Below are 16,056 nucleotides of genomic sequence, written 5' to 3' on the forward strand. Positions count from 1 at the left end.
AACAAATCCATCCCTGCTAATCAGTATAACAATGTCAGACACTACGATCAGAGCGGTAAACTTACAGAGTTGACATGAGTTCCCCTCCCATCCCGAGGGACAGACACAGGTAAAAGAATGTCCCAAATCATAACATGTTCCTCCATTCAGACATGTGTTGATATCACATTGATCATCACCTGCAAAAACATCCACAAGTACAAAGACAATAAATTATGGTTAGCAGGGAATAAAATTCAACAGCCCTGTCTAGGATGGGTAAAGTTTGCAGCATCAGAGTTTAAATCATTTCTCCTAAAGATGATCAAACTATATTACATAATTCTTATGATAAGACTATGATTTATGACTTTATATTGTGATATTTGGAAATAAACAAAAACAAATAAGGGAATCAATGTGTGGTGAAGAGGTTTTCAACTAGTGTTTAAATCCTAACGAGGCCCGTTTCTTGATAATTTTACCGAGACGAAGTCGAGGTAAACTATCAAGAACCAGGCCTCGGCGGGTTTAAACCACTAGTTGAAAACAGAACCAGCACACTTTGATTCCTATTCATAAAAACTATTTGGGTCAAAAAACATCTACACTTTTGGTCAAAAAGTGAAATAAATGCAAAAATTATAATTGTTCAATGATTTCTTTCAACACAACACCCCTCCAGCTATGAAATGGTAAGGCCCTCCGCCACCCTCGGGTAAACAACTCCTTATAAGGGAATGCTGTGCACGTATCGCGTGATGTGGCACAACTGTCCCGGTCGTTGCTCTCGACCAATAGGAATGAAGAAACTGTCTTATAAGCACAGGTGCAAGTTCGTGTGTAACGCCCATGTTTCAACACTTTTTACTGGTCATAAGGTTTATACACACCCACGTGACGCGCTCTCCCCCAATATGAATAGCGAAACTGTCCGAGGTATTTATGAATATTCATTTAAACACCTGGTGGTTATAACACTGGATCTTTTCTGATCTAAATAGTTTTGAACATGTGAGAATTTGTGTCGGTTTGTATGGACCTCTTCAGGATCAATAAAAAATCATGGAATTGTCACGATACCGTTCACTTTGGCATGAAAAAAATAAAGGGAGAAATGAAGAAGGAAATTGTTACATTCTGAAGAGAGCTCTGACATTTGAAGTTTCCTGATCACTGTTGGCTGAGCTAACAATCTTTACTCAAAGCTGTATTCCAAAGAACCCAAAATAAAGGGAGAAATGAAGAAGGAAATTGTTACATTCTGAAGTTTCCTGATCACTGTTGGCTGAGCTAACAATCTTTACTCAAAGCTGTATTCCAAAGATCCCAAAATAAAGGGAGAAATGAAGAAGGAAATTGTTACATTCTGAAGTTTCCTGATCACTGTTGGCTGAGCTAACAATCTTTACTCAAAGCTGTATTCCAAAGAACCCAAAATAAAGGGAGAAATGAAGAAGGAAATTGTTACATTCTGAAGAGAGCTCTGACATTTTAAGTTTCCTGATCACTGTTGGCTGAGCTAACAATCTTTACTCAAAGCTGTATTCCAAAGAACCCAAAATAAAGGGAGAAATGAAGAAGGAAATTGTTACATTCTGAAGTTTCTTGATCACTGTTGGCTGAGCTAACAATCTTTACTCAAAGCTGTATTCCAAAGATCCCAAAATAAAGGGAGAAATGAAGAAGGAAATTGTTACATTCTGAAGTTTCCTGATCACTGTTGGCTGAGCTAACAATCTTTACTCAAAGCTGTATTCCAAAGAACCCAAAATAAAGGGAGAAATGAAGAAGGAAATTGTTACATTCTGAAGAGAGCTCTGACATTTGAAGTTTCCTGATCACTGTTGGCTGAGCTAACAATCTTTACTCAAAGCTGTATTCCAAAGAACCCAAAATAAAGGGAGAAATGAAGAAGGAAATTGTTACATTCTGAAGTTTCCTGATCACTGTTGGCTGAGCTAACAATCTTTACTCAAAGCTGTATTCCAAAGAACCCAAAATATAACTTACGTGACTTGCATGTTTTTCCTTTCCATCCAGTTGGGCAATGGCAGGCAAAGTCTGCATGCATATCAACACAGGTAGCATTATTCCTACACGGTGACCGTGCACATTCATCCACATCTAAGATACAAACAAAAAAGTGAAATTATACAACTCAATCAGATATTTCAGGGAGCATACCAATAAAGTATATTGTTCTTGAAAATGTAACACACCAAGAATTTATTGACAACAGAGATGAAACTTGTATGAGTGGTGCCACCTAAATGTAGTGTCTTCACATAAACCAACTAGGAACCTCTTATTCAGTAAGATTCTCATTGTACAGGCCTTATACAGACCTTCAAGTGTGCCTGATTTATCAGCCGTGGATTGTGGGCAAGTCATTTTCCCCAAAAAGGAATCCTACATTTTATGAGAGCAATAGTTGTATCTATACCTGAGTCACAGTTTCAGTATTACAATGATATTCTCAAGAATTCCAAGAATGAATCTAAATGGTGAGCATGTAATAAGAAGGTGAGTTGTTTAAGAGTAAGATAACATTAATACTTACTATGATTACATAACAATCCTTCCCATCCTTCTGAACAGATACAGCTAAATAAATTGAGTCCATCTACACATACACCATCATTCTGACACGGCTGACTCTCACAGTCGTTAATATCTGAAGATTAAAAGAAAGACAAAAAAAACCTTTGAGATTGAGTAACTATAAATCACATAAAACAAACAAGACAACATTCAACTTCATGAACCTCATATTCAATGAGGATAAAGGGCAATAAAAGAAAGCTAAGATAGACGCTCAGTATTAAGGATATATCAAGAGATGCTAGGTGGTATCACATTATACTCATAATAATAAAAGAAAGCTAAGATAGATGCTCAGTATTAAGGATATATCAAGAGATGCTAGGTGGTATCACATTATACTCATAATAATAAAAGAAAGCTAAGATAGACGCTCAGTATTAAGGATATATCAAGAGATGCTAGGTGGTATCACATTATACTCATAATAATAAAAGAAAGCTAAGATAGACGCTCAGTATTAAGGATATATCAAGAGATGCTAGGTGGTATCACATTATACTCATAATAATAAAAGAAAGCTAAGATAGACGCTCAGTATTAAGGATATATCAAGAGATGCTAGGTGGTATCACATTATACTCATAATAATAAAAGAAAGCTAAGATAGACGCTCAGTATTAAGGATATATCAAGAGATGCTAGGTGGTATCACATTATACTCATAATAATAAAAGAAAGCTAAGATAGACGCTCAGTATTAAGGATATATCAAGAGATGCTAGGTGGTATCACATTATACTCATAATAATAAAAGAAAGCTAAGATAGATGCTCAGTATTAAGGATATATCAAGAGATGCTAGGTGGTATCACATTATACTCATAATAATAAAAGAAAGCTAAGATAGACGCTCAGTATTAAGGATATATCAAGAGATGCTAGGTGGTATCACATTATACTCATAATAATAAAAGAAAGCTAAGATAGACGCTCAGTATTAAGGATATATCAAGAGATGCTAGGTGGTATCACATTATACTCATAATAATAAAAGAAAGCTAAGATAGACGCTCAGTATTAAGGATATATCAAGAGATGCTAGGTGGTATCACATTATACTCATAATAATAAAAGAAAGCTAAGATAGACGCTCAGTATTAAGGATATATCAAGAGATGCTAGGTGGTATCACATTATACTCATAATAATAAAAGAAAGCTAAGATAGATGCTCAGTATTAAGGATATATCAAGAGATGCTAGGTGGTATCACATTATACTCATAATAATAAAAGAAAGCTAAGATAGACGCTCAGTATTAAGGATATATCAAGAGATGCTAGGTGACATCACATTATACTCATAATAATAAAAGAAAGCTAAGATAGATGCTCAGTATTAAGGATATATCAAGAGATGCTAGGTGGTATCACATTATACTCATAATAATAAAAGAAAGCTAAGATAGACGCTCAGTATTAAGGATATATCAAGAGATGCTAGGAGGCATCACATTATACTCATAATAATAAAAGAAAGCTAAGATAGATGCTCAGTATTAAGGATATATCAAGAGATGCTAGGAGGCATCACATTATACTCATAATAATAAAAGAAAGCTAAGATAGACGCTCAGTATTAAGGATATATCAAGAGATGCTAGGTGGCATCACATTATACTCATAATAATAAAAGAAAGCTAAGATAGACGCTCAGTATTAAGGATATATCAAGAGATGCTAGGTGGTATCACATTATACTCATAATTATAAAAGAAAGCTAAGATAGACGCTCAGTATTAAGGATATATCAAGAGATGCTAGGTGACATCACATTATACTCATAATATTAATAATAACTGTATTTATAACGCGCTTTTTGCCAAAGGATACAAAGCGCCAGATATTATTACTGCAAGGAGTGGGGCAAATTTTGAGATATAAGACCTAATCCTTAAACACCATGTAATGATTTACAAGGTGCTGTGGCGCAATATGCTGCCAATCCAGCCAGGAAAACCGGGGCAAACCCCTTCTCTTTTCGATAAGTGCACTGGGTTCTTTTACATGCGTTTAACACATGGGACCAACGGCTTTACGTCCCATCCGAAGGATGAAGCAATGGTTATGTGTCTTGCTTAAGGACACAAGTGTCACGGCTGGGGATTCGAACCCACACTCTGGTGATCACAAACACCAGTTTGAATTCGGTGCTCTTAACCGTTCGGCCACAACACTCCCATGGTTCATTTCTATTCAAGCAAGAAACACAATTCTAAAACAGAGTTGCTATGGATTTCCTATCAATTCAAAAGTTTGCCATTGTAATTGAGCGTTGAGCCAACAACATATCACAGATTATACCAAAATCCTTCTCATTTCAAGTTATCCAATCATAAACATTTATAAAGGATGTAAAAGTCAGCCTTATGATTGAACTTTAAATTCTTGCATAAATCATCACAGAAAACTAAGTTAATGCAACTCCTTTTGGTTTCTCGTCATTACTTAAAGATGAATATAAAGAAAGATATAGCTTCTTTAAAGAGGGTAAAATGCACAGGTCTACAATAATATACACATAATGAATGTTTATGAGTGCAATGGTGCGAATATGTTCATGAGTTGAAAGATGGAATGTTCTATTCAACGAGGCGGAGCCGAGTTGAATGGAACATTCCAGCTTTCAAAGAATGAACATATTCGCACCATTGCACGAATGAAAAACATTCATTATTTGTTTTATATAACATCCAAGTAGATCTTTGTCATTTTGATTGAAAGACACAACTTTCAAAACAAACAAAGCGTAGGCCTACAATTTTTTATTGTATAATCCGAATGCTAGTATTAGTAATTTTACTAATATTATTCCTTGCAGTAACACTGCTGCGTTACAAAGACGCGCACGCAGTGATGTTTTTACTCAGCTTTTTCGTTCCATCCGAAAAGTACCATTGCACGCTGGCAGCGTGCAATGGTACTTTTCGGATGGAACGAAAAAGCACGGTGAGTGACTCAGCGTGCAATGGTACTTTTATTTGCTATCACGTGACGGACAATCCTCCAATCAAATGGCAAGGATCGGCTTAGGTGTTATATAATTAACACTAATCGATTAGCTACAGACATTCATGGTCATTTATCATTGTGTAATGAGTTCTAGGTCAGCACACCTATCCCAGATACAAACTTTCAATGTCAATGACTCATCATGACAAAACAAGCCATCGATTTCAAGACTTTTGTAGAAAATCAATAAAAAAATACATCATTTCAATGCCAATGACACATAATATTCGTGGAAATGTTAAACATAGAGTTTGTGGCTTTCTACAGGTACGGTATTTCCGGAGTGTCAGGGCCAAGTGGTTTAGTGCATCGGACTCAAGTTCTGTTTGCCGAGTCATCATGGTGTGGGTTCAAATCCCAGTCATGACCGAGTGGTTTAGTGCATCGGACTCAAGTTCTGTTTGCCGAGTCATCATGGTGTGGGTTCAAATCCCAGTCATGGCCGAGTGGTTTAGTGCATCGGACTCAAGTTCTGTTTGCCGAGTCATCATGGTGTGGGTTCAAATCCCAGTCATGGCCGAGTGGTTTAGTGCATCGAACTCAAGTTCTGTTTGCCGAGTCATCATGGTGTGGGTTCAAATCCCAGTCATGGCCGAGTGGTTTAGGTCATCGGACTCAAGTTCTGTTTGCCGAGTCATCATGGTGTGGGTTCAAATCCCAGACATGGCCGAGTGGTTTAGTGCATCGGACTCAAGTTCTGTTTACCGAGTCATCGTGGTGTGGATTCAAATCCCAGTCATGGCCGAGTGGTTTAGTGCATCGGACTCAAGTTCTATTTGCCGAGTCATCATGGTGTGGGTTCAAATCCCAGTCATGGCCGAGTGGTTTAGTGCATCGGACTCAAGTTCTGTTTGCCGAGTCATCATGGTGTGGGTTCAAATCCCAGACATGGCCGAGTGGTTTAGTGCATCGGACTCAAGTTCTGTTTGCTGAGTCATCATGGTGTGGGTTCGAATCCTGTTTATGATAATTTGTGTTCTTTGACCAAGATACTTTTAACTATATGCTTCTCTTTACCCAGGGGTGAAATGGGTACCTGTGCGTACAGCGATCGCTCTTGTAATTGATTTAGATTGGTGCGCTACCTAATTGGCAGCACAGGCTATATAAACTCCAAATGGAGCTAAGATGGTTTAAAGAATGACATGGTCGAGTGACCAGGGGTAATAATGTTGGAGCGACATGTCAAATATCTAGGTTTAAAACAAGAACCCTACACTAGACTGTCTAAAGACTCATGAACCTGAAAGGGCGTAACTTTCACATCAACAGATAGGGGTCGTATCTTTAGCTCCAGACAATCTCCAAGAAGACAAACATATCCACATGACAAGTTTGAAATATTCTCTTAGAAAAAAATTAAGATTGTTAGAGAATTCCTCTTTTGCTACCAAAGCATGCAAAGCAGTCAGTTGCCTAAAGTCAAACCATACATTATTAGACAAATATGGTTCATTATCTCCCTCAAAATGCATTAAATAACCAACCAATAACAAACAAACTTCACCACATGATGTTAAGGCTTAAACACCAGCTGTAGTCATTCCCACATCATTATTCAAAGAGTGAATAAACACAGTCAAGGCACAAGGCGCTAGCCTTCCTGCTTAGCCCCCATCCAAAAACAACAAAAACACATTAATTAGGGTTGGCGCGTGGCTTAGATCTCTTCTAATCCAACACGTTTTGAACTTTATTTGGCCTCCTGTGACTCCATTACAACACTTGTGGCAAATTATTGATTAATTGGGTTTTTTCTTTTCATCTGCATGAATTCCTCCCCGGAGAGAAAAAGACTAAGCAAGATGAGTTGAGGGAGTTATAATGAGTACTTACAGGGCATTAATTAATTAATTAATTAAAGATGATTAATACATTCTTGATTTTATGATTAATTCTTTGAAAGATGAATTTCATCTCGGTACTCAATAAGGATAGAGGGTGTGTTCATTTAGCAAGGACAAACATCTTGGCAAAGTATTATGAGAAATACATCAAGTTAAGCGCAAGGGTCAAGAGACTGGGGAAAGAAACAAAATTCTTATCAAAACTATCACAGTCCCACATCTTGCAAATCCTGTTTAGCAAGTTGTCTGACTTTGGAGGGTGTATATTGCAGGCCAAAATGACAATTGATAATCAATTGCAATGGTACTTTTCGGATGGAACGAAAAAGCTGAGTAAAAACATCACTGCGCGCGCGTGTCTTTGGTAACGCAGCAGGTGTTACTGCAAGAAGGCATAGTAAAATTACTAGCATTCGGCTTCTACAGTTGAAATTGTTTGTTTTGAAAGTTGTTTCTTTCAATCAAAATGACAAAGTTCTACTTGGATGTTATATAAAACAAATAATGAATGTTTTTCATTCGTGCAATGGTGTGAATATGTTCATTCGTTGAAAGCTGGAATGTTCCATTCAACTCGGCTCCGCCTCGTTGAATAGAACATTCCATCTTTCAACTCATGAACATATTCGCACCATTGCACTCATAAACATTCATTATGTGTATACTATTCAGTAATCGGTGGCTCGTGTGGTTTTTACACCCCAATGAATTGTAAACATAAAGACAATGACTTGAATACAATTGTTCCATAAGGTGATATGAATGAATGAAAACTGCCTGGCTGTAAGGACGGCTGTATCATATTAAATTAGTGAGCAATTTTACACTTGGACACACGACATATAGCTGTTTTCATGACAATAGACAATAAGTAATTAAACCATCGGCAGGATACGGTAACAATGATGAAACAGCTGTCTATTAATAAAGACTAGAGTGGGGGAGGGGCCGGTTGGTTTAACCATCTGGGTGCTTCCAGATGGCTTTGTATTGTCTTGGTTACTCAGGGTGTATGTTTTTATTGTCTACTGGTGGTTTGGAGTTGAAACACAAGTAGCAGTCAATTATTAGGAGACTAGTACAGGTGTTTGGTAGAACATACTGTGTCTATGCTGCTGGCACTTGGGTGTGATAAATAAATTCATATACAACTAGGAATTCATCTCAGAATTAAATAAAATACAACTAATGACAGTGTTTGGAAAAAGATAATGAGATTGTAACTTAAATAGTTTATTTAGTTAGTTTAATTTATTAATTTATATCATTTTGTATTTATTTTCATTATTTCTTGCTTTTTTATAATTGATTTTCTGTTAATGTTCTGTCTTGTGCTATTGTAACTTTGGTTGTTTGTATTGGTCGAATAAGTAATAAGAATAACAATAATAATTTGTAAAGAGACTTCTAGCATCACACAGAACAACAAAATTTGAGACAAATTAATGACATATAGAGTGTGTTATAAACACGTAATATAGCATTTGTGATAACACGAAGTAACTTTGTGATTTGCCAAAAATAGCAATGAATTTAAATTACAATAGTTTTTAGAAAACACAAGACATGGGAAAACATTTATTTCTTAAGGGATTCAAGTGTTCATAATTTAAAAAATGACAATAAATTCTCGAGTATCAGCCAAGGCAAAAATCATACAATTGTGTGACAATACATAAAAATGTAATGCATTAATAACATAAATAACAACATTTTTGATTAGTCATCTTTGGTGTATCAGAGTTGATGTTGAAAAGAGCACTGTCTTAGCAAGAGTCTCTAAGATCAAATGGAAGTTTTGTAATGCACTCATTTATCACTAAGTTCACACTTATTTAACTGTTCATGTTTTTTGTGTTGTGATTTAGCCTTCCAGAAAGACTCAAAACTTCAGACCATTAACTATTTTTTTGCATTCATTTATCAATAGATAGAGTCTTTCAGAAAATGGGCAAACAAAAAACAAGTCTTTAACCTAACATTATTGTATAAGAGCCACTGTGTTCAATACTTCCTCTTCTACTTCTATACCCGATAGGGTCCATAAAACAGGACTTAAAGCCAATACCCTTCAACTGCATATTTTTGTCAACATTCAAAGCATTCAAGGCATTGACTTTGATCATTTGACTGGCACAAAAAGTCTCTTTAGAAAGTACAGACCCATTTATTTGTTATGTCTGATGGCGTCACATGTGAATTTCGCTCTGAAAGAGTATAAAACATAATACTAGCATCAGGTTAGAGACTTGCAAATTTTCCCCAGTTTCATGTGGACTTTAATTGTTGGCAAATTCAATTTCAAAATTGAAGCAGAAATTAATGAGAATCCTAAAGATATTTAAATATGACTTACTTTCATGACAGTATCTTCCAGAGTATCCCACGTCACATTGACAAGCAAAACGATCACCGCCTTGACTTAAGCAGGTTCCATGAAGACCACAAACACCAGATGGAACTAATGCTAAACCACCTTCATCTTCACTAGCTGGTAAGGCTACTGTACAACTATCCACCACTAGGGCAAATAAAGAGAGAAGTGTCAACTTACTGTCACACTTAAAAATAATATGCCTTATGTGTTCTTGGTTAGATAAATACAATAATAATGGACATCTATATAATAGTAATGGATAACTATATTTTTTATTGCACTACACTTATAAGAATACACTCTACTGTAAAAGACTTGGATAGAGTCTAAATGTCAACCAGGCCATAAACTATTTTAACATTACAATAACAATTTTCAAATGCAGAGAACAAAATACATTAAGCTAAAACTGAAAAGAAAAGGATGTTTAACTTTATTGTTTAATGTAAGGAGGGAGATTGTTCCCTAGTTTTTGAGCAGCATAATGAACTGCCCGATGTTTATTTCAGTAGAGTCACATAATAAATACCTTGACATTGAGGTCCTTGGCAATGTTGCTTAGACTGAGAGCAATTTTTGCCCTGGTAGGTATCGGTACATCCACAGTAGTAATCCCCAAGAAGGTTAAAGCATTGAGAATCATGTTGACATGGATTGGGGTCACAGGAATCTACATCAAACTGGTATGAAGGAATAAAGCATTGAAAATCATATTGACATGGATTGGGGTCACAGGAATCTACATCAAACTGGTATGAAGGAATAAAGCATTGAAAATCATGTTGACATGGATTAGGGTCACAGGAATTGACATCAAACTGGTATTCTTGAATCCTAATGAAATTCTTTATTGACTACACAACCAACAGCACAATAAGCGCCAATAACAGGACAGATAGGAAATGAGGAGAAATGTTCAGATGTGGAAGAAAAACCCTACACAATGGAGTAAACCGGGGTCCACAGAGGTGAGAAGCAAAGAAAGAAACCACTGAGCCAACCTGATCCACAATTTATGATTATCAGATAAGTTGCTTGAGGTACCCACTGTTATTTACATGACTCATACTGGTCTTCAGTCACTGAGTAAGGTCAGATCAGTTCAGACATATACTGAATAAGGTCAGATCAGTTCAGATATATACTAGTCTTTAGTTACAGAGTAAGGTCAGACCAGTTCAGACATACACTGGTCTTTAGTTACAGAGTAAGGTCAGACCAGTTCAGACACACATATACTGGTCTTTAGTTGCTGAGTAAGGTCAGATCAGTTCAGACATATACTTGTCTTTAGTTACAGAGTAAGGTAAGACCAGTTCAGACATATACTGGTCTCTAGTTACTGACTAAGGTCAGATCAGTTCAGACATATACTGGTCTTTTGATGACACAATTAAGCATCAGAATAATATGAGTATCAACGGGCAAACTACTGAAGAGATAGAAAGTGATATTTCATCTAATGTACCTGGCAGTTATCTCCAGCGTATCCTGGTGCACATGTACACTGGTAACCAGCCACCTTATCCACACACAGCCCTGCATGCTGGCATGGACTACTAGTACATTCATCAATATTCAGTTCACATTCTATTCCAGTGTAGCCCGCCAGACAAACGCAAGAGAACGAATTCACCAAGTCCTGTAAAAAAAGTTCAAAACAACACATAGTTCTTTTACTCCATCTTTTTTTGTAAAAATCCATTTTCTTTCTTAGTAGAGATCATTAAGCAGCCACCCTTTTGTTTAATTTATATGGTTGTAACTGAATGATGGCCAACTCATATCTTCTTTTACATTTACCACTTAATATCTTTATGTTTTTTATGATTGTTGTTTTTGTTTTACTGACATTCCAAAGGTTTTTTCAATAAACTATTACCATGCAAACATTATATAATTTGGAAAATCCAGTTAACAAAATTGGTTAAAAAAAATGCCTCGGCAGTGATTCAAGGCCGAAATCATTGGCTGAGAATTCAAAATGCTGGTAGCTCGTAGTCAGGACATAAACTTCAAGTGTTGTCAATTTTAATTTGTGGTCTGATATTTGTTGTATTATAATACAATATACTTATCCCATAGACAATGTGCATAAAGTGACACCATAGTGACTGTACATCCAGAAAACAAGAATGTTTTTTTCTACAACGTCCAACATGGCTGTTTACTGCCTCATATTTTTATGCTTCATTAACTTTAATGCAAAAAATATACTTTACAGTAAAAAATGCATACATGCAAAAGGAATGAAAATATAAGTTGAAATTGGAAGCATTTTGATAAATAGGCAGTTTGGTCGAAAGATAAAGGTGCTTTACAAACAATAATCTAGTGAGTCATCTACTCACATGAAATCAGGTATCAACAAAAAGTAAAGCAATTATGTTTTATTTTTCACTCAGAAACAATGAATCATAACTCACGAGGCATGTAGCTCCATTTATGCAGTGGCCAACACAGTCATTCACATCTAGGAGAAACAAATAAAAACAATTAATTCATTTGAGATAAAAATGTGGAACAGAAACAATTTCTCCAAATTACTACATACTACTATAAGCTTGAGGACTAAGTATAAGGTTGGTCATTATCAATGGCAATAATTGACTAGTTTCAATCTGTCCATAAAGTTCTTACAAATTCAACCCGGCAGAGAAATCTTTCCATCAGAAATAATTCAAAGTCAAGAAACCAGCATTTGAACACCCAAAAACCCCACTGAATTTGATAGTGATTAATATTGGCATGTTTAATTAACACAACTTAAATTAAAGACAAAACAACCGCCTTAGGTCTCCCTATGTCGTCAATATCTTAGTTTGGGGATGCCCAAAATAGGAATAAAATAACCAATCCACATTGCTGATGCTGATGATTTAACTCGGTGTGTGCGTTTATGTACAAGTAATTCAGTTTTCAAGCGTTTGTTGTTTGAATCTAAACATCCTAGCTATACCATGCAATTGTTCCTTCATTCATTTCAACCAAGCCGTCCCTCCCTTAACCCTCTAAACCATTACTACCACTATTGACTCCTACACTGCAGTATCAATGCATTAACCTTTCACCAAAGAAATACAAAATAACTGGTACAAGAATTGGGTCAAATAGGTTTCTCGTGAGTTGAAAAGTTTAACAACCGTTTTATTAAGTCAATTATTCAGAGAATTTTACTGGCTGCTCTCACAAACAAAACTAATGCAGTTTGAGATCAAATAAAACCAGGAATTTTGCTGAATTAATGATGGAGTCAAACTTACTAACTTCACAACTCTAATGCAGTTTGAGATCAAATAAAACCAGGAATTTTGCTGAATTAATGATGGAGTCAAACTTACTGACGTCACAGTTCTTCCCTGTCCATCCTGGTTGACAGTCGCAGAGATAATCTCCAATTCTATTCCGACAGGCAAAGGCATGCATGCACGGCCTACCCATACACTCATCAGCATCTGGAAGCATTTGTAAATCATTAATATTCAGATGAACATGTACCTGCAGCACGCTACCTCCAGTTAGGATGAGTAACTTGCTTAAATTAGGATGGATTCAATGCGTCCCAACATCTTCAGATACAGAACTGAACTCGTCCCAAATCCTAAGATTAATCCTAACTTAGAAAGAGTTTGGTGAAATCAACGGCAGGGATCATAGAGTCATTGTAGGGCAGATATCAACAGGCTCTGAATTATTTTACTTTTATGTTTTCAGGCATGTGAGACTTCATCTTTTCAGCTGATTTCCTCTTTTTGGGTTTTGACTTTCCTCTTCTTTTTTTTCTTCACTTTCTATGAACAAAAGTATAGAAATAGTATCTTTTCCTCTTTTTTTCTTGTCCGTTTTTCTCTGTTCCTCTTTTTTCCATGAATAGTTACTCACATGCCTGTGTTTTGTTCACTCTTTTGCTTAGGAACACCAGACTTGTGATGGTGATGGAGGGGTGGACTTGTTTAACTCTAAACTAAGCAAGCAGAATTTGAGTTAATTCAACTGAGAGGCACGCAGAGGCTCATACATATCAGCAACCCTTATCTGCTGGCGTCTTCTTTGAAATGCCTTCAGATCCATTTACCTACCCACATTTAGTTTGAACCAACAGTTACATTTACGAAACTACATTCTTCCTCCCACTTTATTTGTGAAATAATTATCATATCAAATCAAATGATCAAAGTAGTATTCATTTGGTTTTTAAAGTGAAAGAGTTCCCACGATTTGAAGGTATTTGTACCCTTCATACAAATTGAATCACCTCCCATTCTATGATGATTTATTTCCACCCAAACACTTACTGACCCGTCACTTATCTAAAATTAGGTTGTTACGGATGATCTATCTTTCCTTCACATTTAATAACACAATTGTCAACACTTCTGTGTGTGAAACTTCTCTCCTTTGTAATCTCACCAAATTGGCATATGGGACCCTGCCACTGTGGTGTACAACGACAGCTGTATGAATTCACTCCATCAATGCATTCACCTCCATTCAGACAGGGTTGACTTACGCAGTCATCAAGATCTACAAATAAACACAAACCAAAAACTCTCATTAATCTCTAATCCCTGATACAAAGCAATTCCTTTAGCAACCCCCTTTTTCTTTCAAAGAAAAACAGACTTGTTGAAGATCTCATCTTCAACCATTTGGTCTACTGTTGCAATGAGCCACATGAAATTGTAACCAGTCATATGAAGAAAAAAAAAAATAATAATAATAATAATAATAATAATAATAATAATAATAATAATAATAATAATACTAGCATGCACAGACTTGTAATCTGCACCTATCACCCTGCTGTGTGGCCAAGGCACATGACATTGATGTTTCAAGATGTTACTTCAATTTGACATCTTTTGCAAAATGACACATCAGGCTCAATACTGCCTTATTTTGTTGCAGCTTTTATTAAGTTACAATAAATACCCAAAGTAAGGATTGTTTTAAGTTGCAGTATTTATGAATCTCATGGAAATAAACCAGCAACCTTGTGATTGAATAAAGGAGTGACTTACTTTCAGTGCATGCATCTCCATTTAAGTCCCTTGTACATCTATTCATGAATCTCAAAATCTTGAAATAAACCAGCGACATTGAGGGCTTAATAAAGGAGTGACTTACTTTCAGTGCATGTATCTCCTTTCCAGCCCCTTGTACATCTACAGTAAAAGCCTCGACCTATCTCTAAACATGTCCCACCATTATTACATGGTTGGTTCTCACAAGGATGTTCAGCTAAAGAAGAACACAAACAAATGGTTAATGGCAACATAGTTAATGGTCTCATGTTTAAACCCAAGCAGAGATAAAGAATAATGGACACAAAAAAGTCTTCCCATCATTCTCGAATTACATACATGTACATTAATCTACAGCTCCCTTGTTTTCTTCCCATCATTCTCGAATTACATACATGTACATTAATCTACAGCTCCCTTGTTTTCTGGCACCCAATATCATAAATCAATTACTAAGCACAAATCTTGATTTTTCCAGTATTTATAACAGTTTTTCTATGACTTTTGAAACTTTACTAAACCATGGCACTTTTGTCACCCATTTATATTTTTCATAATCTTCATTCTAAACTGTAACCCATACTATCTCACCCTTCAAACCTTAATTGCAAAGTAACTCGGTTTTTGGAACTGTTCGATTGCTTTAATCCTACATAAATGTAGTGGTATACCTGTGAAAATTTATTTCAAAAGGTGGTGGAGATTTTGAAATACATCACTGAAAATCCGGAGCGATTTTCATATTCAAATTGTTGGGGATAAAAGGTGATTATATCTTTTTCATCAACCACAGTGCTTGAAGGTAAATGTTTCCCAACAACCACAGTGCTTGAAGGTAAATGTTTCTAAAAATGCAGCAAACTATCCAAGGCTGCTGTACTTCAAGTAAGGTTTTATTGACATTAGTTTTTAGAGTCATTACCAAACGTAAACATCCCGTTTAATAATTATGGTTAAATCCATTTGAGTACAAAAAGACAAACAAAAAACAAGATGGCTGACTCCTTACCTTGCTCACAGTTCCTTCCATTGAACCCAGGTTGACACTGGCATGTATAATCATTAGGTCCACTGTTTGTACACACTGCACCATTTAAACATGGCTCATGTCTGCCGCAAACATTGTAATCTTAAGAAATGGGAAAATCAAAGGAGAAACCGCTTTCAGTATCTTCTCTAAATCAATGTTATATTAATGAGAAAAGACATTTA

General features: G+C 36.0%; 1 protein-coding gene across 4 annotated transcripts in view; it reads right to left on the minus strand.

Moving 5' to 3' along the window:
• The window catches only part of LOC117289388 (protein jagged-1b-like), a 51,277-nt gene that overhangs the window by 12,898 nt on the left and 22,323 nt on the right, over positions 1 to 16,056 (minus strand). For all 4 annotated transcript variants that reach the window (XR_004518941.1, XM_033770503.1, XM_033770494.1 and 1 more), the window contains exons 7-17: positions 15,854 to 15,973; positions 14,948 to 15,061; positions 14,231 to 14,344; positions 13,162 to 13,275; positions 12,247 to 12,293; positions 11,289 to 11,462; positions 10,350 to 10,500; positions 9,800 to 9,964; positions 2,543 to 2,656; positions 1,993 to 2,106; positions 66 to 179 (exon numbers count right to left, since the gene is read on the minus strand). Coding sequence is in view for 3 of the 4 variants with exons in the window: in XM_033770503.1 (XP_033626394.1) it covers positions 66 to 179; positions 1,993 to 2,106; positions 2,543 to 2,656; positions 9,800 to 9,964; positions 10,350 to 10,500; positions 11,289 to 11,462; positions 12,247 to 12,293; positions 13,162 to 13,275; positions 14,231 to 14,344; positions 14,948 to 15,061; positions 15,854 to 15,973 (1,341 nt within the window). In the remaining variant the exon portion in view is untranslated. The remainder of the gene's footprint in view (positions 1 to 65; positions 180 to 1,992; positions 2,107 to 2,542; positions 2,657 to 9,799; positions 9,965 to 10,349; positions 10,501 to 11,288; positions 11,463 to 12,246; positions 12,294 to 13,161; positions 13,276 to 14,230; positions 14,345 to 14,947; positions 15,062 to 15,853; positions 15,974 to 16,056) is intronic.

The sequence above is a fragment of the Asterias rubens genome, chromosome 1, assembly GCF_902459465.1.
Source record: "Asterias rubens chromosome 1, eAstRub1.3, whole genome shotgun sequence".
In the NCBI taxonomy this organism is placed as follows: Eukaryota; Metazoa; Echinodermata; class Asteroidea; order Forcipulatida; family Asteriidae; genus Asterias; species Asterias rubens.